The 19714-nt window shown below is 51.6% G+C and overlaps 1 protein-coding gene across 6 annotated transcripts in view; it reads right to left on the minus strand.

The window, feature by feature from the left end:
• DGKK (diacylglycerol kinase kappa) overlaps window positions 1–19714 on the minus strand; it is a 174556-nt gene that overhangs the window by 21225 nt on the left and 133617 nt on the right. For all 6 annotated transcript variants that reach the window (XM_025205944.1, XM_025205943.1, XM_025205947.1 and 3 more), the window contains exons 9-22: window positions 15339–15501; window positions 14683–14791; window positions 13944–14083; window positions 13238–13319; window positions 11800–11891; window positions 10897–10996; window positions 10279–10525; window positions 8825–8926; window positions 7634–7733; window positions 5885–5992; window positions 4061–4157; window positions 3384–3491; window positions 1640–1753; window positions 996–1130 (exon numbers count right to left, since the gene is read on the minus strand). In XM_025205944.1, the coding sequence (XP_025061729.1) occupies window positions 996–1130; window positions 1640–1753; window positions 3384–3491; window positions 4061–4157; window positions 5885–5992; window positions 7634–7733; window positions 8825–8926; window positions 10279–10525; window positions 10897–10996; window positions 11800–11891; window positions 13238–13319; window positions 13944–14083; window positions 14683–14791; window positions 15339–15501 (1697 nt within the window). The remainder of the gene's footprint in view (window positions 1–995; window positions 1131–1639; window positions 1754–3383; window positions 3492–4060; window positions 4158–5884; window positions 5993–7633; window positions 7734–8824; window positions 8927–10278; window positions 10526–10896; window positions 10997–11799; window positions 11892–13237; window positions 13320–13943; window positions 14084–14682; window positions 14792–15338; window positions 15502–19714) is intronic.

Below are 19714 nucleotides of genomic sequence, written 5' to 3' on the forward strand. Positions count from 1 at the left end.
GTCTTTGGCCCCCTGTCCTCTTTCCTGCCATGGCAGGGGGTCGGACTAGATGATCTGCCCAGGTCCCTTCCGACCCTAGAAACTACTATGAAACTATGATTGAGTAGGTTCAGGCTAGAGATCAGGAGGCACTACTTCACAGTTAGGGGGGCTAAGATCTGGAACCAACTTCCAAGGGAAGTGGTGTATGCTCCTACCCTGGAGGTCTTCAAAAGGAGGCTAGATAGACACCAGTGACATGCCGGTGCCCTGCCCCTGCCCATTCTGTTGCCCTTCACTGCCAAGTCACAGCCCCCTCCAGCCTTGCTGCTGCCCCTCATTCCTAACCCACTAACCCCAGCCCTGCCACTGCCCTCCACTCCCAAACTACAGTACCCTGCTGCCCTGGGCCATGCTGGTGCCCCTCACTCCTGAACCGCAGTCCCCCTGACACTGCCAATCATCTGTCCCGTCCCCTCCACCCCCACCTCATGCCCCTCACTCCTGATATGAGGGTTTGAAGCAAAAGAATTTTAGGACTCTCAGGTTAATGGCTACCTGCAAAGGCAGGAGACTAGACTCAGCGACTCAGAAGAGCGTGTCCAGTCCTGTGTTCCTGTCACTGCTCCTGCTGCAGAAAGACAGTCACCTCCAGAGGGCAACAAGGTAGGTGTATAACTCTCAGGACAGAAAGTGAAGAATATTTAGAAAAGTCAGATGTGGTTACCCCAACTGGAATCAAGTTAATAATCCAGTCAGTTCTGGTGGTGAGGGAAAGGCTGTATGTTCTTAAAACGTATCGATTAGTTGCGGCTTTGGACTGATCTGAATGACAGCCCTTCTGCCAGTAAAGCATCCTCAGTATCAAACAAGGCATTGGCACATCCTGGCATGCATCCAAGTGCTGGATAGGTCCAGCTCTGCTTAGTTTACAAGACCCAAGGGTCAAGGGTGTGTGACACCAGGATACGTTCTGGGGCACTGTGCTCCCACAGAGAGCTGCACCTAGGTCTCACCCTGTCCCGCGTTAGCATCTGGGCTCGGTTCTTGTGCTGGATTTTGATGATCCCTGGGGGCTGGATCCAGGCTTCTCCATCCACTTGCACTGGGACACCCTCGTCACCCCGGATGGTGATCTTAACCATTCGACACTGCCAGGCAAAGAGAGGAGAGAAGGCTGGCATTGAACGGCAAGTCAGCAACCCCAACCCAGCAGAGGGCTCAAGAGTAAGAACTCCCCTGGCAAATGAAGCTAGCCTTGGCCCCACACTGCAGCTCATGGACTCCCCTGTAGGGACATACCAAGGCACTCCCTGCCTCTTGGATCCTTCAATATAGCCCCAGCAGGCTAGAGCCTTCTCTCCCCACTTCAGTGGGAGACTTTCTCCCTCCTCACAGGCTGTGACTCTAAAGGCGACCCGCATCTGCTCTCTGCAGCAGAGGATGCTTTGTCTTCTCACCCAAAGCTGACCCCTGCTGGGTACCCAGGTGAGAGGTGGGCTCACTGCAGATAGGGCCCACCCTAAGCCCCATCCCCTTGTAACCCAGATGGGTTCATCAGTTCCATCCTTCAGTCTAGAGCTACTGGTCAGCCCCTGCTCAGATCACACCCTGAGATCTGAGCTAAGAAGCAGAGGTGCAGCAGTGGGTGCTGCTTTACCTGGGCAATGCGGTGGTGCTGCAGGTTGATGACTCGAGACACCGCCATCTGGATGCTGCCAAAGACAGCAACCACCTCCAGCTTCTTGTCATCAAACGAGGGGGCCCCAAAGTTCTGCAGGGGAACAGCAAAGCCCTGTGGTTTCCACAAGCCCCTCAACTTTCTGTTACACAGACTACATCCATCTGTCTCCTCCCAGTGCCAGACAGCTTAAAGCCAGAAGGGATCACTGGGGTCCACTTCTCTGGCCTCCTGCGCATCACAGGACATTACACTTTAGTCATCCCTGTACTAAGCCCAGTAACTTGGGTTAGGCTAAAGCCTTGAGTCCTCAGGTAACTGAACTGTCTTGTGCCACAGGCAAAAACAAGAGAGACCCAGGTGGCACCAATACCCAGGCGCCTGCAATAGCAGAGAACCAATTAATGAGATATTCCTGGATAAACCAAGCAGGCAATTCACAGTCCATGCTGCAGAGGCTGGTAAAAAAATCCCCCAAGATCCCTACCAATTTGATGAGGGAGAAAATTCCTTCCCAACTCAAAATCTGGTGGTCAGTTTGACACCAATCTAGCCTGTGAGTATTGAGTAGGCATCTGGGAAAAGGGATTTTCTGTGCATTAAAGCAGTGATTTATTACATCCTATGTACCATTCCCAGCTGTGGCCTGGCCAATCAGCTAATCACAGAAAATGTCTGGGCAATGCTTCAAAAGGAAGGGGCAAAAAACCAAAACCAAAACCAACCAACCAAACAAAAAAATTACATCTGGCTAATTGGACACTGGGAAAAAAATTCCTGACCCTGCAGGCAGCTAGCTGCACCCTTGAAGACAGAGACTGATTACAGCTCCTGTCTCAATGCAGTGCAGGAGCTGTCAGGCACTGCAGAGGGCAATACAGAGCTCCTTACCCCTTCCTATGGCACATGAAGGAAAGGGATGAAGAGGAGTGCACAGAATTCGCTCCAAGGCCAGAAGAGCACAGCACAGCCATGCCTTGGCAGAGTCAAGCACTGGATGCCAATCATAGAATCCTTGAGAAGCAGGGCTGGAAGGGACTTCTGGAGGTTACCTAGTCCAACCCCTGCCCAAGGCAGGATCATCCCTATCCAAACCATCCTATATAAATCCATAGTCTAAACTCTTCATAAAGCTATCATCAACCCTAACACAACACAAGACATAATCCCCTAACCTGCCACAGGTAAAACAGGGGAACTATAGCAGCCAGTCCTGCTTCTATAAAAGGTTGTTAACATTGGCTCAAGAGATTCCAGGTAGAGGGCCATGTCCCCCACTACAGAGGAAGGCAAAAACCCCACAGTCTGTACCAATCTCTCCATTGGGTAAGATTCCTTCTTGACCCCAAGTATTCCTTCCTGACCTCAATGCCATGACCACCAGCCCTTTACTATTCCCAGTGGACTGCACTGCCTCCAAGTGACAGACTTTCCCCTCCCTGCCTCACAGCCCATCCTCAAAGCTGTCTGCAGTGACAGCTGGCAGGAGCAGTGAACCAAACTGGATGACACTTCCAGTCTGACTGGACCTGACAGGAGACAGCCCCTGGTCTGATTAGGGCTGGTGGCAGACCAAAACAAGAAGGACCCATGCATTGATGTTTGGCCCCTAAAGGACCAGGGGCCTACTGCTTCAACTCCTTCAAGCTCTTTAACATTTAGAGTTGGAATCAGCACCAACAGCCAAAGGCCTTCACAACCCTAGACCCTGGCCCAAACTCACATTATCCTCCTTGGTGCCTCCCCAGAAGTTGATGCCACCAGCATAGCTGGGGATGTTGAGCACTGCAATTCCCTGCAAGCTGGGCAAGGAGATGGACACGCCGTCACACTGCAAGACAAGAGCAGGCAGCAGAGCTCTTCAGAGTGTTTGGGGACACCGCCTGCCACAGCTTGGCCAAAGTCCCAAGCTGTGGGTCTTGGAGGCAGAAGGTGTCAGAGTACCATTCAGCCAAGCAGCAGAGGCAGGACAGCTCTGGAAGGTGGGAAGCTGCCAGGCCGCCTGCCTTCCTTCCTCCCACTGGAAGAAAAGGATTTCCACCTAAGATAAACCCTCCCACTAGCCAATCAGAATGGGAAGAACCATATGAAGTGAGGCTCTTTCCAAATAGAAGGGGAAAGGCTAATAGACTTGAGTTAGGACTAAGGATTGAGAGAAGACAGAATGAGTCCTAGTGCTCATATAAAGGGCCTTTTGGCTCCTTTTATTGCCATCACTGAAGTGAAGTGAACAGTGTGCAACTGTAGCTGATCCCATGAGCCATGAATGGTTCCCCAACCCAACATTCAGTGCCCCACAAAGAGAATGCTAGTTTATCCAGCACTCCACACACACTCTCATGCAGCTCACCTATGCTCCCAAAGTCCCCCAACCCTTTGGTCAATGTCTCCTCTGATTACCTCCAACTGGACTCGCTGCTCCAGGTTTTTATAAGTCCTCTGGAGAAGTTCCTTGGTTCCCAGCACTCCATACCACATCATGTTCTTGGTGCGACTGCTGCATGAGAAGCAAATAGTGGTGAGTCAGTGCTGGCAATCAAGACAGGATCTGTCTGAGACCCCCCCCCACCACCACCCCCCCCCCCCCCCCCCCCCCCGATCTACCAGAAGCATGGGCTTGGTGCAGCCACAGAGAACTCTAAGTAGGTGACCAATGAGGCCACCTGGCCTTGGGCTGCATGGCTTTGGGCTCATAGAAAACTCCCATAGACATGCAAATAGCAGAGAAAGCCCCAGGAACAATTTCCAACCCCTTGACTTCCAATATATGGCAACAGGAGTTTCTAACTATGCATATTAAGAAGTGATTCACCTACACACAGTAATTAAGGGGCAACACAGACACTGCCAAAGCAAACCAGAATCCACTTTTTGACCACTTACTTCAGAGGGAAGTGTAACCCACCCTCATGGCTGGTTATGGAACAGGTTGTCCACAGGGGAAGCCTCTCCATGAATGCCTACCCTGAAACAAGGGGCTTATTACCCTGCTACAGATAGGGCTTAACAGCCTCTCTTCTGTCACTGTGTCATGTCATTACCCACAGATCCTCTTACTGAACCTGACTTGAGCTCTGGGGCAGGAATTCCTTCCCACTGGTTCCTGACATGTCATGTAGAAGAACATTGTCTTTATCTGGGTGAAATGTACTGCCTCACTTTCCCTGAATGGCCCATAGCTCCTACATTTGGACGAAGTGTTACTAGGCCTAATTCTCAGCACCATACACTGTTTGCTGTTTCTTTGGCTCCCCTCTGAACTATACCTCATCCGTTTAACAAGTCCATCATAGCCACACCTCATTATTTCTTTTACGGACGCAGTATGGCCTAGTGGATGGGATGCTAGCCTGAGGCTCAAGAGACATGGGTTCTGCTCCTGGCTTGATCACTTGGTCATTGTGGCTGCTGACAGATGTGGAAACCCTCCCCTATTCCCCCCTCAAAAAAATCAGATTCTCTGGAAGAAGCAGTGCGTTAGTTTGACTTGGCTCCACAACATCTATATAGTTCAGATGCTTCAGCAGAACTTTTTGGTGCTTTTCTCTAATAACTGATTCAATCAGCTATTAGATAAAAGTGTCAAAAAAGCCCTGCTGAAGCGCCTGATCTATACAAACATTGGGCAAGCCAGGTCCAACTAACATGATGCCTCTTCTGGGCATGCACTGGGCTCAGTGAGGGGGTACACTGAGTTTAAAGTAAAGCACCAGGTTTCTTTACATCTGTAAGCAGCCTATGTGACCTTGGACAAGACACCCCCTCTTCCCCTGTGCCTCAGTTCCCCCACCTACAGCACAGAGGTTGTGACACCAAGTTCCTTTTGGTCCCATTGGCATTTGTAGAACAAGGATAATTAGAATATTGCCCACCTCATGAGGGATAATGTTGGGAGGTTTAACAGATCATGTTTTCAGAGTGCAAAATGTTTGGATGAAGGGCATTCCCTTGTGAACAATGGAACAATCCACTCTTAGCACTGTGTACCTATGTCACTATTGATAGAACTATCAGCAGATCAGACTAGCTGGAATGCAAAAGGTGGCTTAGGACCAACAAGCAGCTGCTTGACAAAGAAGGTGATGATGACTGTTGCCCCATCTCTGAGCTTAAGTCCCATGAGGTTTCCTGCCCCTGGAGGACTGTGGATGACTCAAAGTGGAACTCAGAACTTGAACCCTGTGCATTCTCCATTCCAGTAACAGGGGAGGCTCTTTTGCCTACCTGCATTTTTTGGGGTGCTCGTCCCGCTTGTTGTTGAACTCCAAAGAGATCTTAGCATCCAGCCCGATGCCAAAGTAGTTGTTCATGACACATTTTTCAGAGAATTGTCTGAAAGCAACAAATGGGGAAAGAGATTTGAACACAGCATAATGTGGAAGTGATCACTGGGGTGGAGCCAGTAAATGAAAGATATCAGATCTGTTGTTTAAGCATGTGTGTGAGTGTCACCAAGATTTATTATGAACTAGGAAATGGCTTTTGAATGCCAGTCACAATTGGAGCTCTCCCATTTGCTGTCAGTGATGTCACAGCCAGACCTGATGAGCTGTCAGTGATATCATAGCCAAGTTTATAGGACCACTAAACAGACAAGGCTGACAGATTTACTGATTTGTGTGCATTTCATTACAAAAACAATGAAACACCCTAAGCCAGATATTTCAGGGTCATTAATGTACTTCAAGTGGTTAAAGCCACTTAGATCTTTGGCCCTTCCAACCCTTGGTCTATTACAGCGTCCCCAGCAGGTACCAGAGCAATGCTTAATTTGCCAAACAACACTTCAGATGGCATAATCAAATTACTTGTCTCTAGTAAGTGGCTGATAATTCTGCTCAGGAGAAGATTCTGTTCCCACTTACACCAGCTTTCCACTGATAGATTTCACCGGAATGACTCTTAATTTCCACCAGTGACAGAAGGGAACCAGGACCTGATTTTTAATACAGGCATTGATCAAGTAAAATAAAGGGAGAAGGACTGGAGTTGAGATCTTAAAAAGGCCAATACAGCCTTGCTTGCTGAACATCAGTAGTATCTTGTGGGGTTACAGGGAGAACAGTTAGATGCTGCATGAACTCCACTGGGAGGGAAGGGTTTTCACATCTGTCAGCAGCCACAATTTCCATACTAAATGGAAAGTGCTTGGCCACTGCATTAATGATGGCCCCAAGCCTCAAACCAGACAAGTTGGAAAATGTCCTTCACTCTCTTCAGTTTGGGGACAGATGGAGGGTAGAATCTATAAAATTACACTCTCCTTTATTATTACTTGTAGTTGGAGATGCCCAGTATTTCCTCCTCACCTACAGAGTGAGGAGGAAATACAGAGTTCCTTGGTGTCTCTGAATATCTCAGCTGGATATTTTCATACAACCTGAACAATAAGTGCAGTGCCTGCTGCATAAATGAGCAGGCTACTGCACTCTGTTCTGGGGGACACTTCCAACTGGCTCTCACACCAGTAGCATGTCTGGCAGTTACCGAACTTGGAGGTGATGAACCATGCGTCTCAGAGGCAGTGGGTGTCAGAGCACCATTCAGCCAAGTGGTAGTCACTGCACAGCTCTGCAGTGCAGGGAGCTCATCCCAGCAGCTACCAAGCCATCTAGCATAGTAGACCACCTTCCTTCCTCCCACTATGGAAATGTGACTTCTATCTAAGACAAGCCCTCACAACACAGAAGAGCCACATGGAGTGAGGCTCCTTGCAAAGAGAAGCGTCTGATGGGGGAAAGGCTAATCGTGAGGTAGACTCTGGTTAAGACTAAGGGTTCAGAGAAAAGAATGAGTCCTAGTGGTTAGATCAGAGGCCTGGCAGCCAGAATCCTGGGTTCAACTTCTGGGTCTGCCATTGTGTGTCAGTCAGTTACTCCAGTACAGGAATAACACCTCTGACCACTGCCACAAGATGAAGTACCCATAAGACAGCACACCAGCCAGGAACGTTGCCCTCAGCAAGAGACTCACATGGTGTTGGGGTCCTCTGTGAAGTGGATGGTGCTGAAGCTGTCAGGCCTGTCCAGAATGATGGAGGAGGTTGTGGAGGTGACTGTCTCCCGTCGGGAGCCTGGCCAGAAGGAAAGGAGATGTTATTTAGCCCCTGCTCACAACAAGATAATGTGCCCGGATCTCATCTCCGGCCAAAGACCCAACTCCACAGGCTGTGCTCTGCACCAGGATACCCTGTTTTCACTGCTGAAAACAGAGGCAACCCCTGCATTCGATCTCTGCAAAGCACTTAGGGCAGTGACACAAGATGAGCGTACCACAAGGAACAAGTGCTGGGGTAGGGTTGTGTCTGCCCCATTTATCAGCTGTTACACACAGGTCTGGTTACAGGGACCCTCTGGTTTTTTGCTCTCAGTCTATATGATCTATAGATCCCTTGCAGTGCCACAGTGGTTTCTCTCTTAATTATCTACTATCAGTCCTCCCTTCTCCGTGTGGGTTTCTAACAGAGTTTGACATAAGCCCAGCCTCTGCCCACCTACAGACAGAGCAGGACCCAGGGCCCATTTAAGTCTATGCAAACCCTCCAGTTGATTTCAATGGGCTTTGAGTCAGGTTATTAGTGCCTGAGGTCTCCCCAGGTTCCAGGGTGGGGAAGCCCAGGCAATTAGGGCCAGATTCTCCTCACTTCATTACTGCTGGGCCACTGACTTGCACAAATGCTAACCATGAGCAAACAGCATCTCACCTGCCACCTGCAGGCACAAACACCTTAGTGGCTTATGCCATTACATGCAGTGTACTTGCAAATAAGGGGTGTGACTACACACCCATTTGGGGCATGGCCCTGAGATTTGAAAGGCTTGAAATCTAGGGAGCCACCTTGGCTCACCTCATCTGCTGCAGTCACAGTTCGGAGGTTTAGTTAGCTCCCAGGCCTGCAAGGCACCTGCATATGCAGCAAAGAAGAGCACAAGACTAACTGTACCCAGCAGCAGTGAGAGATTCTGCTCACAACCCCAAGGGAGGATGCGGCTCATTCATATTCCCCAGGGATGTTCTCTGTTTGCCATCTTCAATCTATCAGTGCCTCTGAGAGTGCTTTAAATAACTGAGAGCTACGGATGAGTTGGAGAAGGTGACAAGGTAGCCAGGGCTTGGGGGAAGCTCCCTCCCGACTCATATCAGAAAGGGTGGGAGATCACATACTGAGCCTTTCGGTTTCTTTGTTGAAATCCTCCGAGCTGTCCTTCTTGCTAGAAGCCGAGATGCTCCGATAGGCCTGTGTCTGCCTGTTCTGCTCATCTACCGCTGTGTAGAAGGCCGGGGATACAAGATAAAGAGCTACCTCAAGAAATGCTCAAACTGTACCATCAAGCCCAGTACACCTAGCATCCACCCCCACACTCAGCCCTCTCCTTGCAGAGAAGGAAGATTGGAGTTTGCATTCCAGTCCAAGAGGGACCTCAGTGCCCAGTCCTAACCCAGACAGTTCCTCTTCCTGCAAGCCGAGGCAACAAGGTGCTCACTTGCCTGCAGGCTGCAGTGAAGTGACCCCAGGTGACACAGACCCATGGAGGAGCTAGCAGCCAGCAAGCCCTACTGCCTTCCAAGGGAGGCTGCAGACCCTCAGCTGCACCTCAGGCCAGATGCTTAGAACTCAATCCGAGCCAACTGTGTTCCCAGCTGGACCCACCTGGGCCCATTACATGCCGTAGCAGAGCCAGCCTGGTACTGCTGGTAGCCCTGCACTGAAGAAGTGATGTCAAATTAGGCAGAAAAGGCCTGAACCCGAGACCCTGGCTCCACTCATTTACTTCAATGGAAGTTGCCAGGGGGAAGAGGACAGCAAAGCCTGGCCCACGATTTTTACCCAAACACATGATCAGCCCCAAGTAAGTTCAAGTCTGACCCTACAGCTTTCCAGAGGAAGCATCCACAGGTGACAAACTTATGTGAGATTGTGACCATGGGGCTTCTTCCCTCTCCCTCCCCAAGGCAGCCAGGACACTGCTTCAGTTGTCACCAGTAAAGGGCGTTCTCTGGCTTTAACGTAAATCACCTCTGAGCACTTTGAACTTGGGGGCAGTGCCATGATCCCCATGTCATTGGTAGGGAAACCGAGGCACAGAGCAACCCTGATCAAAGCATTCAGCAGTGGCCAGTGCTATGCGGGGTATCCTGCGTTAGACACACCAGTCTCAGTTTTAAAAGTGCTGGACATCCAATGTTTCTTGTGGGTAAACCCAGAGCAGAGGGCCCAGCTCTCTGGTAAGTTAGGCCTTGGGGCCAAACCAAAGGGCTCAGAATCAGCAGCCATTTCTGAAAGGGCCTTTGCCTGGCCCAGTGCTGCCCAGCCAAGCACCAGGGTGGGACTCGCTGCAGCAGAGCAGTAGGCACAGGGACTGGCGGTACACGGGCACCTCCTCTGCCACGGAGGAGCTGATGCAGCACTGAGCCTTGCAGCAACACATTTCACACCCCCCACCAGGTGACAGGATATTGGCCCTCCCAGCCAGAGCCAGGCACAGAGAGGGAAGACAGGACTTGGAGGCAAGTGTCAGAGGTGAAGTGGCCCAGCACAGTCATGGCCCACCTGATCCCCCTCAGCCGCATTTGTTCCCCCCTCAGTACCTCCCTCCTGCTTCCCAGGGCTCTCTCACCTTTCTCTGCCTGCTCAATGATCTGTCTCAGGGCCTTCTTGAGGCTATTGGCTCTCAGCATGAGTTGCTCCTTAGATTTGAAGATCCTGGGCATAGGGCTGGGGTTGAAACTGCCACCCTTGCTATTGTCCTTGCCTCCAGGACCAGGCAGGGCAGCCTGTGAGCTCCCCTCGGGAACAACTATCGCCTGCGATTCATCATTCAGCTCCCGCACCAAGGAGTCCAGCTTCTCATTCAACATGGCACACTGCAAGAGACAGCCTGGTCAGCCTAGGTTGTTGCTGTCTGGGCACAAGGCTGGGCTGTACCAGGGTTCAACAGGAGAAGGAGAGAGAGCATTTGCTGGCATAGAGCCATGGCCTTGTCCAAGGAGAGGGTGCCAGGATGGTCAATGTACACACCCACTCTTCCATCACCAAGATGCCAGAACCATCCTCCTTACCACAATGAACCCTGGGAGGAATGGAGGCCATAGGTCATCCAGCCTCTCTAAAAGTCCTTCTAGAGAACCCAAATCATTGGAATTCAGGGAGGGCAGGGATGGCTGGGATGGGCCCTCTGATTGCATAATCTTCCCTCTGTCCAGGGGATCCCAGGCACAGGGCATGCAGGACTTGCCTTCTTGGCCATCATGTCAGCCTCCTGCTTGTTCTCGGTGGCTCGCTTATAGGCCTTCCCGACCTCCGCCACAAAGTCGTTCACAGTCCCGCACAGGAACCTACCAGGAAGACTGTGACTCAGATGTAGAGCCTGTGGAGACAGTCAGCCCCACCACTGGGGCTGTACCTGCCATCTCCCCCTACAAGCAGGACCCACTAGCCAGGAGTGCTCCCCCACTGAGCCAGCAGAGGGCGCTCCCCAGCCATGCAAGACTAACCCTGCCCTCCCCACTGTGTCCCCTCCAGGGTCCCTCTGTGCTGTGCTCCCCTTCAGCAAGCTCAGTAGTGGGTAGGGTTGTTTGGTGCCAGCAGGCAGGAGAGAACTCCAACCCCACCCTGACCCCTGCCAGAGCAGGCAGCCCACCACCTTCCAGCAGGGGTCGAAGAAACTGGGATAATCCTCAGGTTTCCAGTTGGCGGAGCTGTGCAAAGGGACTGAAGAGTGCCTTCCACCCCAGCTCACCAGCGGGGAGCCAAAGGCATCCCCATGCAGCAGCTGTGGGGAGGCCCGCGTGCAGTCATCTGGGATGCCTCAGCACAGACTCCCTATCTGCCCCTTCTACCTGCCCTTTGTGGGCAGCCCCAACTGAGATCAAGGACTGGATGGGCCATAGAGACACCACTCCTCTATCTGCCCTGGCAGGGTATCCCCAATGCTTGGCCTGCAGGCATTTGGACAGGGTGACAGAGGACCCACATTCTTACTGGGTTGGACTCAGGCAGGAGGTAGAGGCTCTGACCACTCATCAGCAGGGACCCCTGTCTTGAGCTTGCAATCATCCCGGCTTACCCAGTACTCAGCAGTGCTCTTCCCCACCCTCCCTGTCCCCACCCCTGCACCAGAGCACTACAAGCCCCTTACTTTGCAGAGGAAATCACGACCGAGTGCTTATCGGACTCCAGGATCTTTGCCAGGTGGAAGGCCACAGAGTCAGCATAGTGGGAGATCTGGGCCTGTGCAACAGCGGGAGGGAAAGCATCTTCTGAGCAGCTACCCCAGTGCCCCTGCTACTCTCGGATTCCACCCCCAATAACAGCAGCAAGGGGGAAGGACTGCAGCAGAACTACCTCACTGAGCCAGGAGCCACCATGTGACATTAAACAAGCCACATGGCCACTCTTGGCCACAGGTTCCTCATCCTGGGCGTAGCTCAGCTCTGACCCTCTAGACGTTCAGGACCTTCCAGTACATCCATTCTGACCAGAACAACAAGCAATTCTAGACCCCCACAGGAGATTGTTTATTTGTTGCCTGTACCTAAGGAACTGGGGCAGTGGGTTCCCCACTGATTGTGTTAACCAGAGGAGTGACAGCAGAAGTAGCAGGGTCACAGGACTTAGAAGTTTTGTATCTGAAGTGGTTGGAAATAATAGAACAGGGAGAGCAAAGGATCAGGGTTTATTGGCATCTGTAAGGTGGGTATATGCCTTGTTACTTGTACCCACACAGTTGCAGCTGTGAGTGCCCAAGTGGATGCTGCAAACAAAATGTAGAGAAGTCCTTGGGAATCTGCCCCTACTGTCACTGCTACTATTTGTACTGCACTGGCACCAACAGGTCTCAACATCACTCCATCTCTCTCAGTGCCTGGATGCTATACAGGCTCATAGGAAAAGAGAGTCTCTGAAGAAGTTATGGTCCCTTGACACCAAGAGATGAAGGGTGGGAAGACAGAGGCACAGAGGTGAAGGACAATGCAATCCATGCCAAAGCCAGGAAGAGAATTCAGGTCACCAGTCAGCTGGTTCAGGGCTTTATTGAGTGGACTTATTTGTGTGACTTACTGAGTACTACTTATCTGCATGACAAGCTTCCCCACCCATGCAGCTGGGCGGCAGGGGCAGGCTCTGCATTCCCCTTTCTGCCACCCCCTTCCAATCTGACCAGCCCTGTAGACCTGCTTTTACATCCCATCCTGACCCTTGCTTTATGCTAGACCCACTGAGACCAGGGTTGTAGTGGGCAAGGTAAGCAACACTAGGGTAGCACACTGAGAACCGTCAGACTTGTTCTGCTTGGGCCAGGACTTGTGGTCAGGCTGAAGTGTCTATCCCTGCAATTCTGTCCCTTCCAGTTCCCTCTAGCCAAGGGAACCACCTCTCAGGAAGAAATCACTTCGATTTGCACGTACAAGCAGTACACAGACGTCTCCTGCTGTTGGTCAGGGATGAGGCCTAAAGTTCCCCCTTGCACACAGAAGCCCAGAGACAGGGTCAGAACTCAGGAGCTGCAGCCTCCTCTGGTCCCTCTGAGCCTTGTTGCCACCCCAGCTCTAGACATGCCCACAGACCAGTTCTACCTGGATGTTGGAGTCCCCATTCTCCTCCTCCTTAGTGGGCAGGGGTGACTGCTTAGGCATCTCATAGGTCAGCACACTCCACCTGGCAGCAAAGCAAAGACAAGACACTGTTTGCCATAGCTTGGTCTCTTTGGTAAGCCACAGCCAAGCAGATGAAGACACCAAGCCCAGGGCTACCAGGGGCCTCCGGCTTTCAGACAGCAACTTCAAGAGGAAGGCAGGGACACCAAACCTAGTGGTGGGCACGGTGCAATGGCCAGGGTCCAGGGGCCTACAGGGTAGCTGACCTCTGAGGATACAAAGGAGGGGATGTAAAGCCAATAGAACAGGAGATGGCAAAGGCCAATCATGGGGAAGTTAGATCCCATTTCCTTCAGGCCCTTATGGAAATAGGAGCAGGGAATGTTGGGCTATCAGAGGAACTGGATTAGACCAGAGGCAACTTGGCCCAGTATCCTGTCACCTCCATGGGGCAGCCCCAGCTGCTTCAGAGTCCTGCAGTAGGTGTTTATGGACAATTTGTCCTAAAAGATGGTGCTGGGAATGCAGGCACAGAATGGCCCAACAACACACTAAGGCATCAGCATCCACTCAACAAGCCAAGTTGGTTTTCTTTCACCTTTTAGGATCCCTGTCTTGGTCTAGACCTAGGGTGAGGTCTGTTGGGCCCAGAATAATTGGCCCTGGTCCAATGCCTGGCACTCACCTGTCCAGCATCTTAGTGGTTGCCCTCTCCAGCTTCTCCAGAATTTGCAGCAGCTGGGTGTCATCATCACACAGACTGCCCCAGCCCAGCACCCGTGCCAAGTCATTGCCAGTCCCCAGTGGCAGGACACCAAGCTGGCACTGTCAGGGAAGGGAAGGCATTTTCAACAAAGGCATCCCCACAGGATGGGAAGAGCCATCAAGCAGAGGGTCATGCTAGATGAGAGCCCAGTGAAAGCTTCATGGACATCAGCAGCTAGGTGCAATAAAACCATTCAGTGGCATGTGTTGATCTCCTTAGTGCACAAGTCATTTTGAACCCAGGTCTCCAGGATGGGTCATGCATTTGTCTCAGCCCAAGCTGGGGAGTGTCAGTGACTTTCAGTACCAGTGACTGGGCTTAACTGTGGGTACAAACAGCCTACCCAACTGCAGGCTCACTCTCTCACCCCCACACACATACATCACACACAGACACACTCATCCTGGTGACATACTCCTTGTGTCTTAGCCTCACCAGCACTGTCACTGTGTCATGTCAGATGAACTTCTGGTTCTGGGAATGGAGATCCCAGGCTGGGAGGATGGACAGAGAGTCCAAGCTTTGCAAATCTATTACAAACCAGGCTTGTTACTACTGTCACAGAGCTTTCAGGATGGCTGCCAGGGTAGGGGAACCATCAGGGGATCCCAGGGAGGGAGGGGAAGGTGAATACAGACAGAGACACACTCTTGCTCACTTGCTTGTGCAATCCCAGTGCATCAATTTCGGACAGAACCCAGCCCACGCTCCCATCTCCCCCGCAGACCAGGATACGGAAGGTGGAGAACTTCTGGAAGAGACGAAGCCTGGTAAGGGACACAGAGAGAGGAGCATGGGTCAGGGTTTGAAGGATGGGTCGACATGCACTTCAGCTTAGTTCACTTCAGAAGACCCAACGGGTGCCTATACACATGCAATGAGGCTGCTCCAACTTACTCCAGCAGACTCCAGTGTCTCATGTATTAGCGTCCCCGCACTGAAAAATGATGGTGGGGACACTTTAATTAAAGCTCCCAGAGCATGTATGTGAACACCCTATGTTTCCCCTGCTCCTTCCAAGGAACCCAGGGCTCTCTGCATAGGGTAAGAGTTCATACCAATGTGCCCTGCCTAGCCCAGAGCAGTGAGAACTGGCACCCACGTTGCGTCCTGCAGGGGATTGGAGGAAGTTGGCTGGACTGGCGCTCCCAGTCACAGGCACTGGGTGGTATGTGGCTGAGCAGATATGAACTCATTTGCAGAAAGAAGGAAAACTCTATCCCCTGGTAGGGAGGCCTTGTCTTCTCTTGGTGCACAGGAAGCACTGGGCTGGGAGCAGCATGAGCTCATGGTGAAGGTCCTGCTGGCACTTACCCTAGGTGAGGACCACCATTCATCAAGTCAAAGACTTGTGCTGGGTTGAGGAACTGCTTGAATTTCCGCAGGAACTTCACGCCCTGGTTGTCGCCGCTCTTGGAGTTGACAAAGGCCAGAAGGGGACTGGAGCAGGAGGAGGGGCAGGTGGCCTTCCAGAAGCCTAGAGAAAGCAAAGCTCCCTTGTGAGTGGAGACACTTCTGCTATCAGTGGAGCAACTGCAGGGTTGCCAACCATCCATAATGGGCAGTTAAAAAACAAACAAACAAACAGGCTAAAAATGCCTGTCTATGAAGTCCATAAAAAATTAAGAAACAGTGAGCTTTTTTGGAGGATCTGTCATCACCAGGGATCCAGGTTTTCCATTTGCTGCAGAAAAAACACGGATTCTTTAATGGAGAAAACCGTGGATTTTCTCTTTTCAAGGAGAAAATCATGGATTTCCCCTTTAAAAGGAGAAAAATGCAAGAAACAGTGGGGTCCCCTTGTAGGCTGACAACATTCCAGCCTGCAAGGGGCTACAGAGAGTGGGAGGAGGGCAATCGGGTAAGGGGCACCATGTGCATGTATGTGCACACATGCATGTGGCAGCCAGGCAGTGGTGGAGAGCAGCTCCCATGGGGGTGGGGGAAGGGAAGGGAAAAAAAGCCATGTGGGGGCAGGGGCAAGGGGCACAGGCCACATGGGGGGGCAGAGGCCATGAAGCATGGTGGGAAGGGGCACAGGCCACATGGCAGGGGGTGCACATGCCCCCTCAAGATTTCTGCGTCCACTGCAGAGTGCAGACCTGCAGGTAGGCCAGACCAGCTCTGGGCAGAAGCCACTTCTGCGACCCAGCAGGGGAACCCAGCGCAGGAGGGAGCACCACACTGCCATGGCTGCCAAAGTGAGGTGCCCTCTGCCCGTCTGACAGCAGCAGGGGCACAGCTCCATGCTACAGCTGCTGCAGCCACTGCCATGCCTCACCATAGCAGCATAGCGCTCCCTCCCATGCTGGGTCCTGCCCGCTAGGCAGTGGAAGCGGCTCCTGCCTAGAGCTGGTTCAGCCCGGCTGCAGCCCTGTACCCCACTGCAAGCACAGAAATCTCAGGGGGCATGTGCCTCTTTCCGCTGTGTTGCCTGCACCTTTCCCCCCCAAACCCTCCCATCTTCCCCACACACCCAATCCCTTCCTCGCATACTGGGGGGGGCTGGGGAGGGGGGGCTGTGGGTCAGGAGTAAGGGGCACCAGCAAGGATGGGGGACTGTAGGCTGGGAGTGAGGGGCACTAGCAGGGCTGGGGGGCCATGAGTCAAGAGTAAGGGGCAGTGACAGGGATGGGGGGCTGTGGGTTTGGAGTGAGGGGCACCCACATGGCCAGGGGCATGGCACTGGCATATCAGGGCTGCTCAGTGCCACAAAAGCAGTGGAGGGAGGAGTGGGGTGGCAGATAGCTGTAGCCGGACCCACGTCCTGGTGAGCAAAGGGGGCAGGGGGAGCTCTGATTTTCCATGATAAAAAACCCAAAATCAAATGCCAAAATATATGGGTATTTAGAATTTATTTTATTATAATAATTGAGGCACTGGTAGGCTTCCAAACTGCTTTAAAATTGTAAATATATCAATAAAACATTGTGTGCAACTGACACCTATATCTATCTATCTATAGTGGTGTTTCATTTTAATTGTGGAAAAATGTGGATTTCTATTTTATTTTAAATCAGAGAATTTGCAGTTGGTTTTTAAAAAATTAAATCAGAGAATTTGCAATTTTTAAACAGAAAACCAGGCTCCCTGGTCATTATTGATGGAATGAGGCTAGATTCAAATGTTGATGGACAAACAGAGCACAGCAGCGCTACTTGGTGCCTAAGCAGGACTGTAGCTCAGTGCCTTGGAGGGAACTTGTCTGTCAGCCCCTTTCCCACTCCTACCCCAGCCATGTGCTGCCATTGCATATCCCAGCCATCCCCTGCCTGTAACAGTGGCTCTGTGCTCACCTCAAAAGGTATGGCTTCATGTATCCTACTCATAGCCCATATGTAGAATCCAGAGTGCACCTCCCCAGCAGCTGGTTCTACCCCAGGAGACAGCACTCAATAGGGCCTGCTTCCCAGGGCAAACACCATTAGGAAGAGGGGGTAGAAGATGGCGACTGAAGGACTTGGGGGGAAGGGGAGGCCCATTTGGGTGCCAGGTGAACTTCACACCGTGAGGACACCAGCCTCTTTCCCCGCAACCCCTCTCTCCATCCCTGTACCTCTCTAAGTTAGCAGGCTGGTTACATTTCTGGTAGCCAAGAGACCTCATTGCCTGTGGAAATAGACATGCAACTGCATGGATCATGGGAAACACATATTAGTGACTCATATTTTGGGCCCTCTGCCCCAACGTTTTGGAACAGTTGCTCCATAGCTACTAGTTAGGAAGATGAGAAGTTTGACCACAGATCCAACAGGTTGACTGGTCTGATGCTCACAAGATAACTGAAGGTCACTGGATCTACCAGTCCTGCCCAGGATCCTCCCTTCAACAACTATTAGAACCAACTTGTTCAGAAAAAGGAAGCAAGAAAGCCCCTGGTGGGCCATTATGGAACAGCAGTTTAGCACAGTTTGGTCACTGAACTCCACAAGTCAGTAGTGTGGGATATCCACACAGCAGTGGAGGAACCCAGGCTGGAATGGTGTGAAGCAGGAGAAGCAGAAGGTCCTGATAACAGTGCATCAGCAGTGCTAAGACATAAGGAGAGGAGCTCAGTCAGGAGGGACAGTGGAAGCACTGCTCAGGGAGTGTTTGTACAGTGACAGCTGGGCCATCACTACCATCCAAAGCCCATGTCACCACTTTCTAAGAAGTGCAAAGCTAGTATTATAGGACAATACAATGCTTTCCTTAAACCACAGCTAGACAAGTGCAGCTAAGGAAGCAAGAAGCAGAGAAGACAAGTGCAAGCCCTAGGCTGAGATGCCTGCTAGCAAACCCAGACCCCTGAGCCCATGCTCCCATAAACTTAGCACACTGCTGCTCCACTCATACAGCCATGGAGCAGATTGATGGGCAAATGGCCAAAGCGTGGGGGGCGGAGGGGGGGAGGCAAATGTCACATTCATGGAGACAGATGAACAGTTTCCTTCTCTCGGGCAGTTCCCTGCTGTGGAGCACTGCCCAATAGGAGCTGTTGTGTGAAGGGCTTATACCTCCATACATTCCTATTAGCTAACATACCTGGTCAAACTAGGTCTGTTGTGATGCCATGTGCTCTCCCCTTTCATTGAATGGCAGGGTACATAGATTTCATAGACATTAGGGCTGGAAGAGACCTTGAAAGATCATTGAGTCCAGCCCCCTGCCCCAAGGGCAGGAAGTCAGCAGGGATCATAGGATCCCAGCAAGATAGACATCCAGATGTCTTCTGAAGGTGTTCAGAGTAGGTGCTTGAACCACCTCTGGCGGCAATCTATTCCAAAGCTTGGGGGCTCAGACAGTAAAGAAATTCTTCCTTACGTCCAGCCTGAAACAGTCATGGAGGAATTTGTGACCATTCCACCTGGTCATCCCTTGGGGTGCTCTGGTAAACAGACGTTCCCCCAGATTCTGGTGAACACCCCTGATGAACTTATAGGTGGCCACCAGATTGGCCCTGAGCCTGCGCTTTTCCAGGCTGAAGAGTCCCATGGCTCTCAGCCTCTCTTCATAAGGTCTGCTTTCCCGACCTCTGATCATGCGCGTGGCTCTCCTCTGCGCACTCTCAAGCTTCTCCACATCCTTTTTGAATAGTGGAGCCCAAAACTCGATGCAGTACTCCAGCTATGGCCTCACCAAGGCTGAGTACAATGGGAGAATGAGGTCCTGGGATTTACTTGAGAAGCATCTGTGGATGCAAGCAAGCATTTTGCTTGCTTTACTAGCAGCAATATCACATTGAAGGCTCATGTTCATCTTGTGGTCAATCATGACCCCCAAGTCCCTTTCGTCCATAGTGCTAGGAACACCTTGAGAGGCTGGATACCTTCAAGTTAGCAGTCCTGACGGTTTACACCCAAGGGTACTCAAGGAGCTGGCAAGCATCATAGCTCGGCCCCTGGCACAGATCTTTGAGAACTCCTGGTGCTCTGGTGAAGTGCCTGAGATTATCAAAGAGGCCTTTCTTAACAGACTGGCTGATGGCAACATCCTGAGGGATAGCCAGCACGGATTTGTTGCGGGTAGGTCTTGCTTGACCAATCTCATTTCCTTTTACAACCAGGTGACCTATCACCTGGACAAGGGGGAAGAGATTGATGTCATATATCTTGACTTCAAAAAGCCTTCAATCTGGTATCCCATGATCACCTCTTGGCAAACCTGGCTAACTGCGGCCTCAACCTCACCACGATCCACTGGCTGGGGGA

The sequence above is a fragment of the Alligator sinensis genome, unplaced genomic scaffold, assembly GCF_000455745.1.
Source record: "Alligator sinensis unplaced genomic scaffold, ASM45574v1 scaffold619_1, whole genome shotgun sequence".
NCBI lineage: Eukaryota > Metazoa > Chordata > Crocodylia > Alligatoridae > Alligator > Alligator sinensis.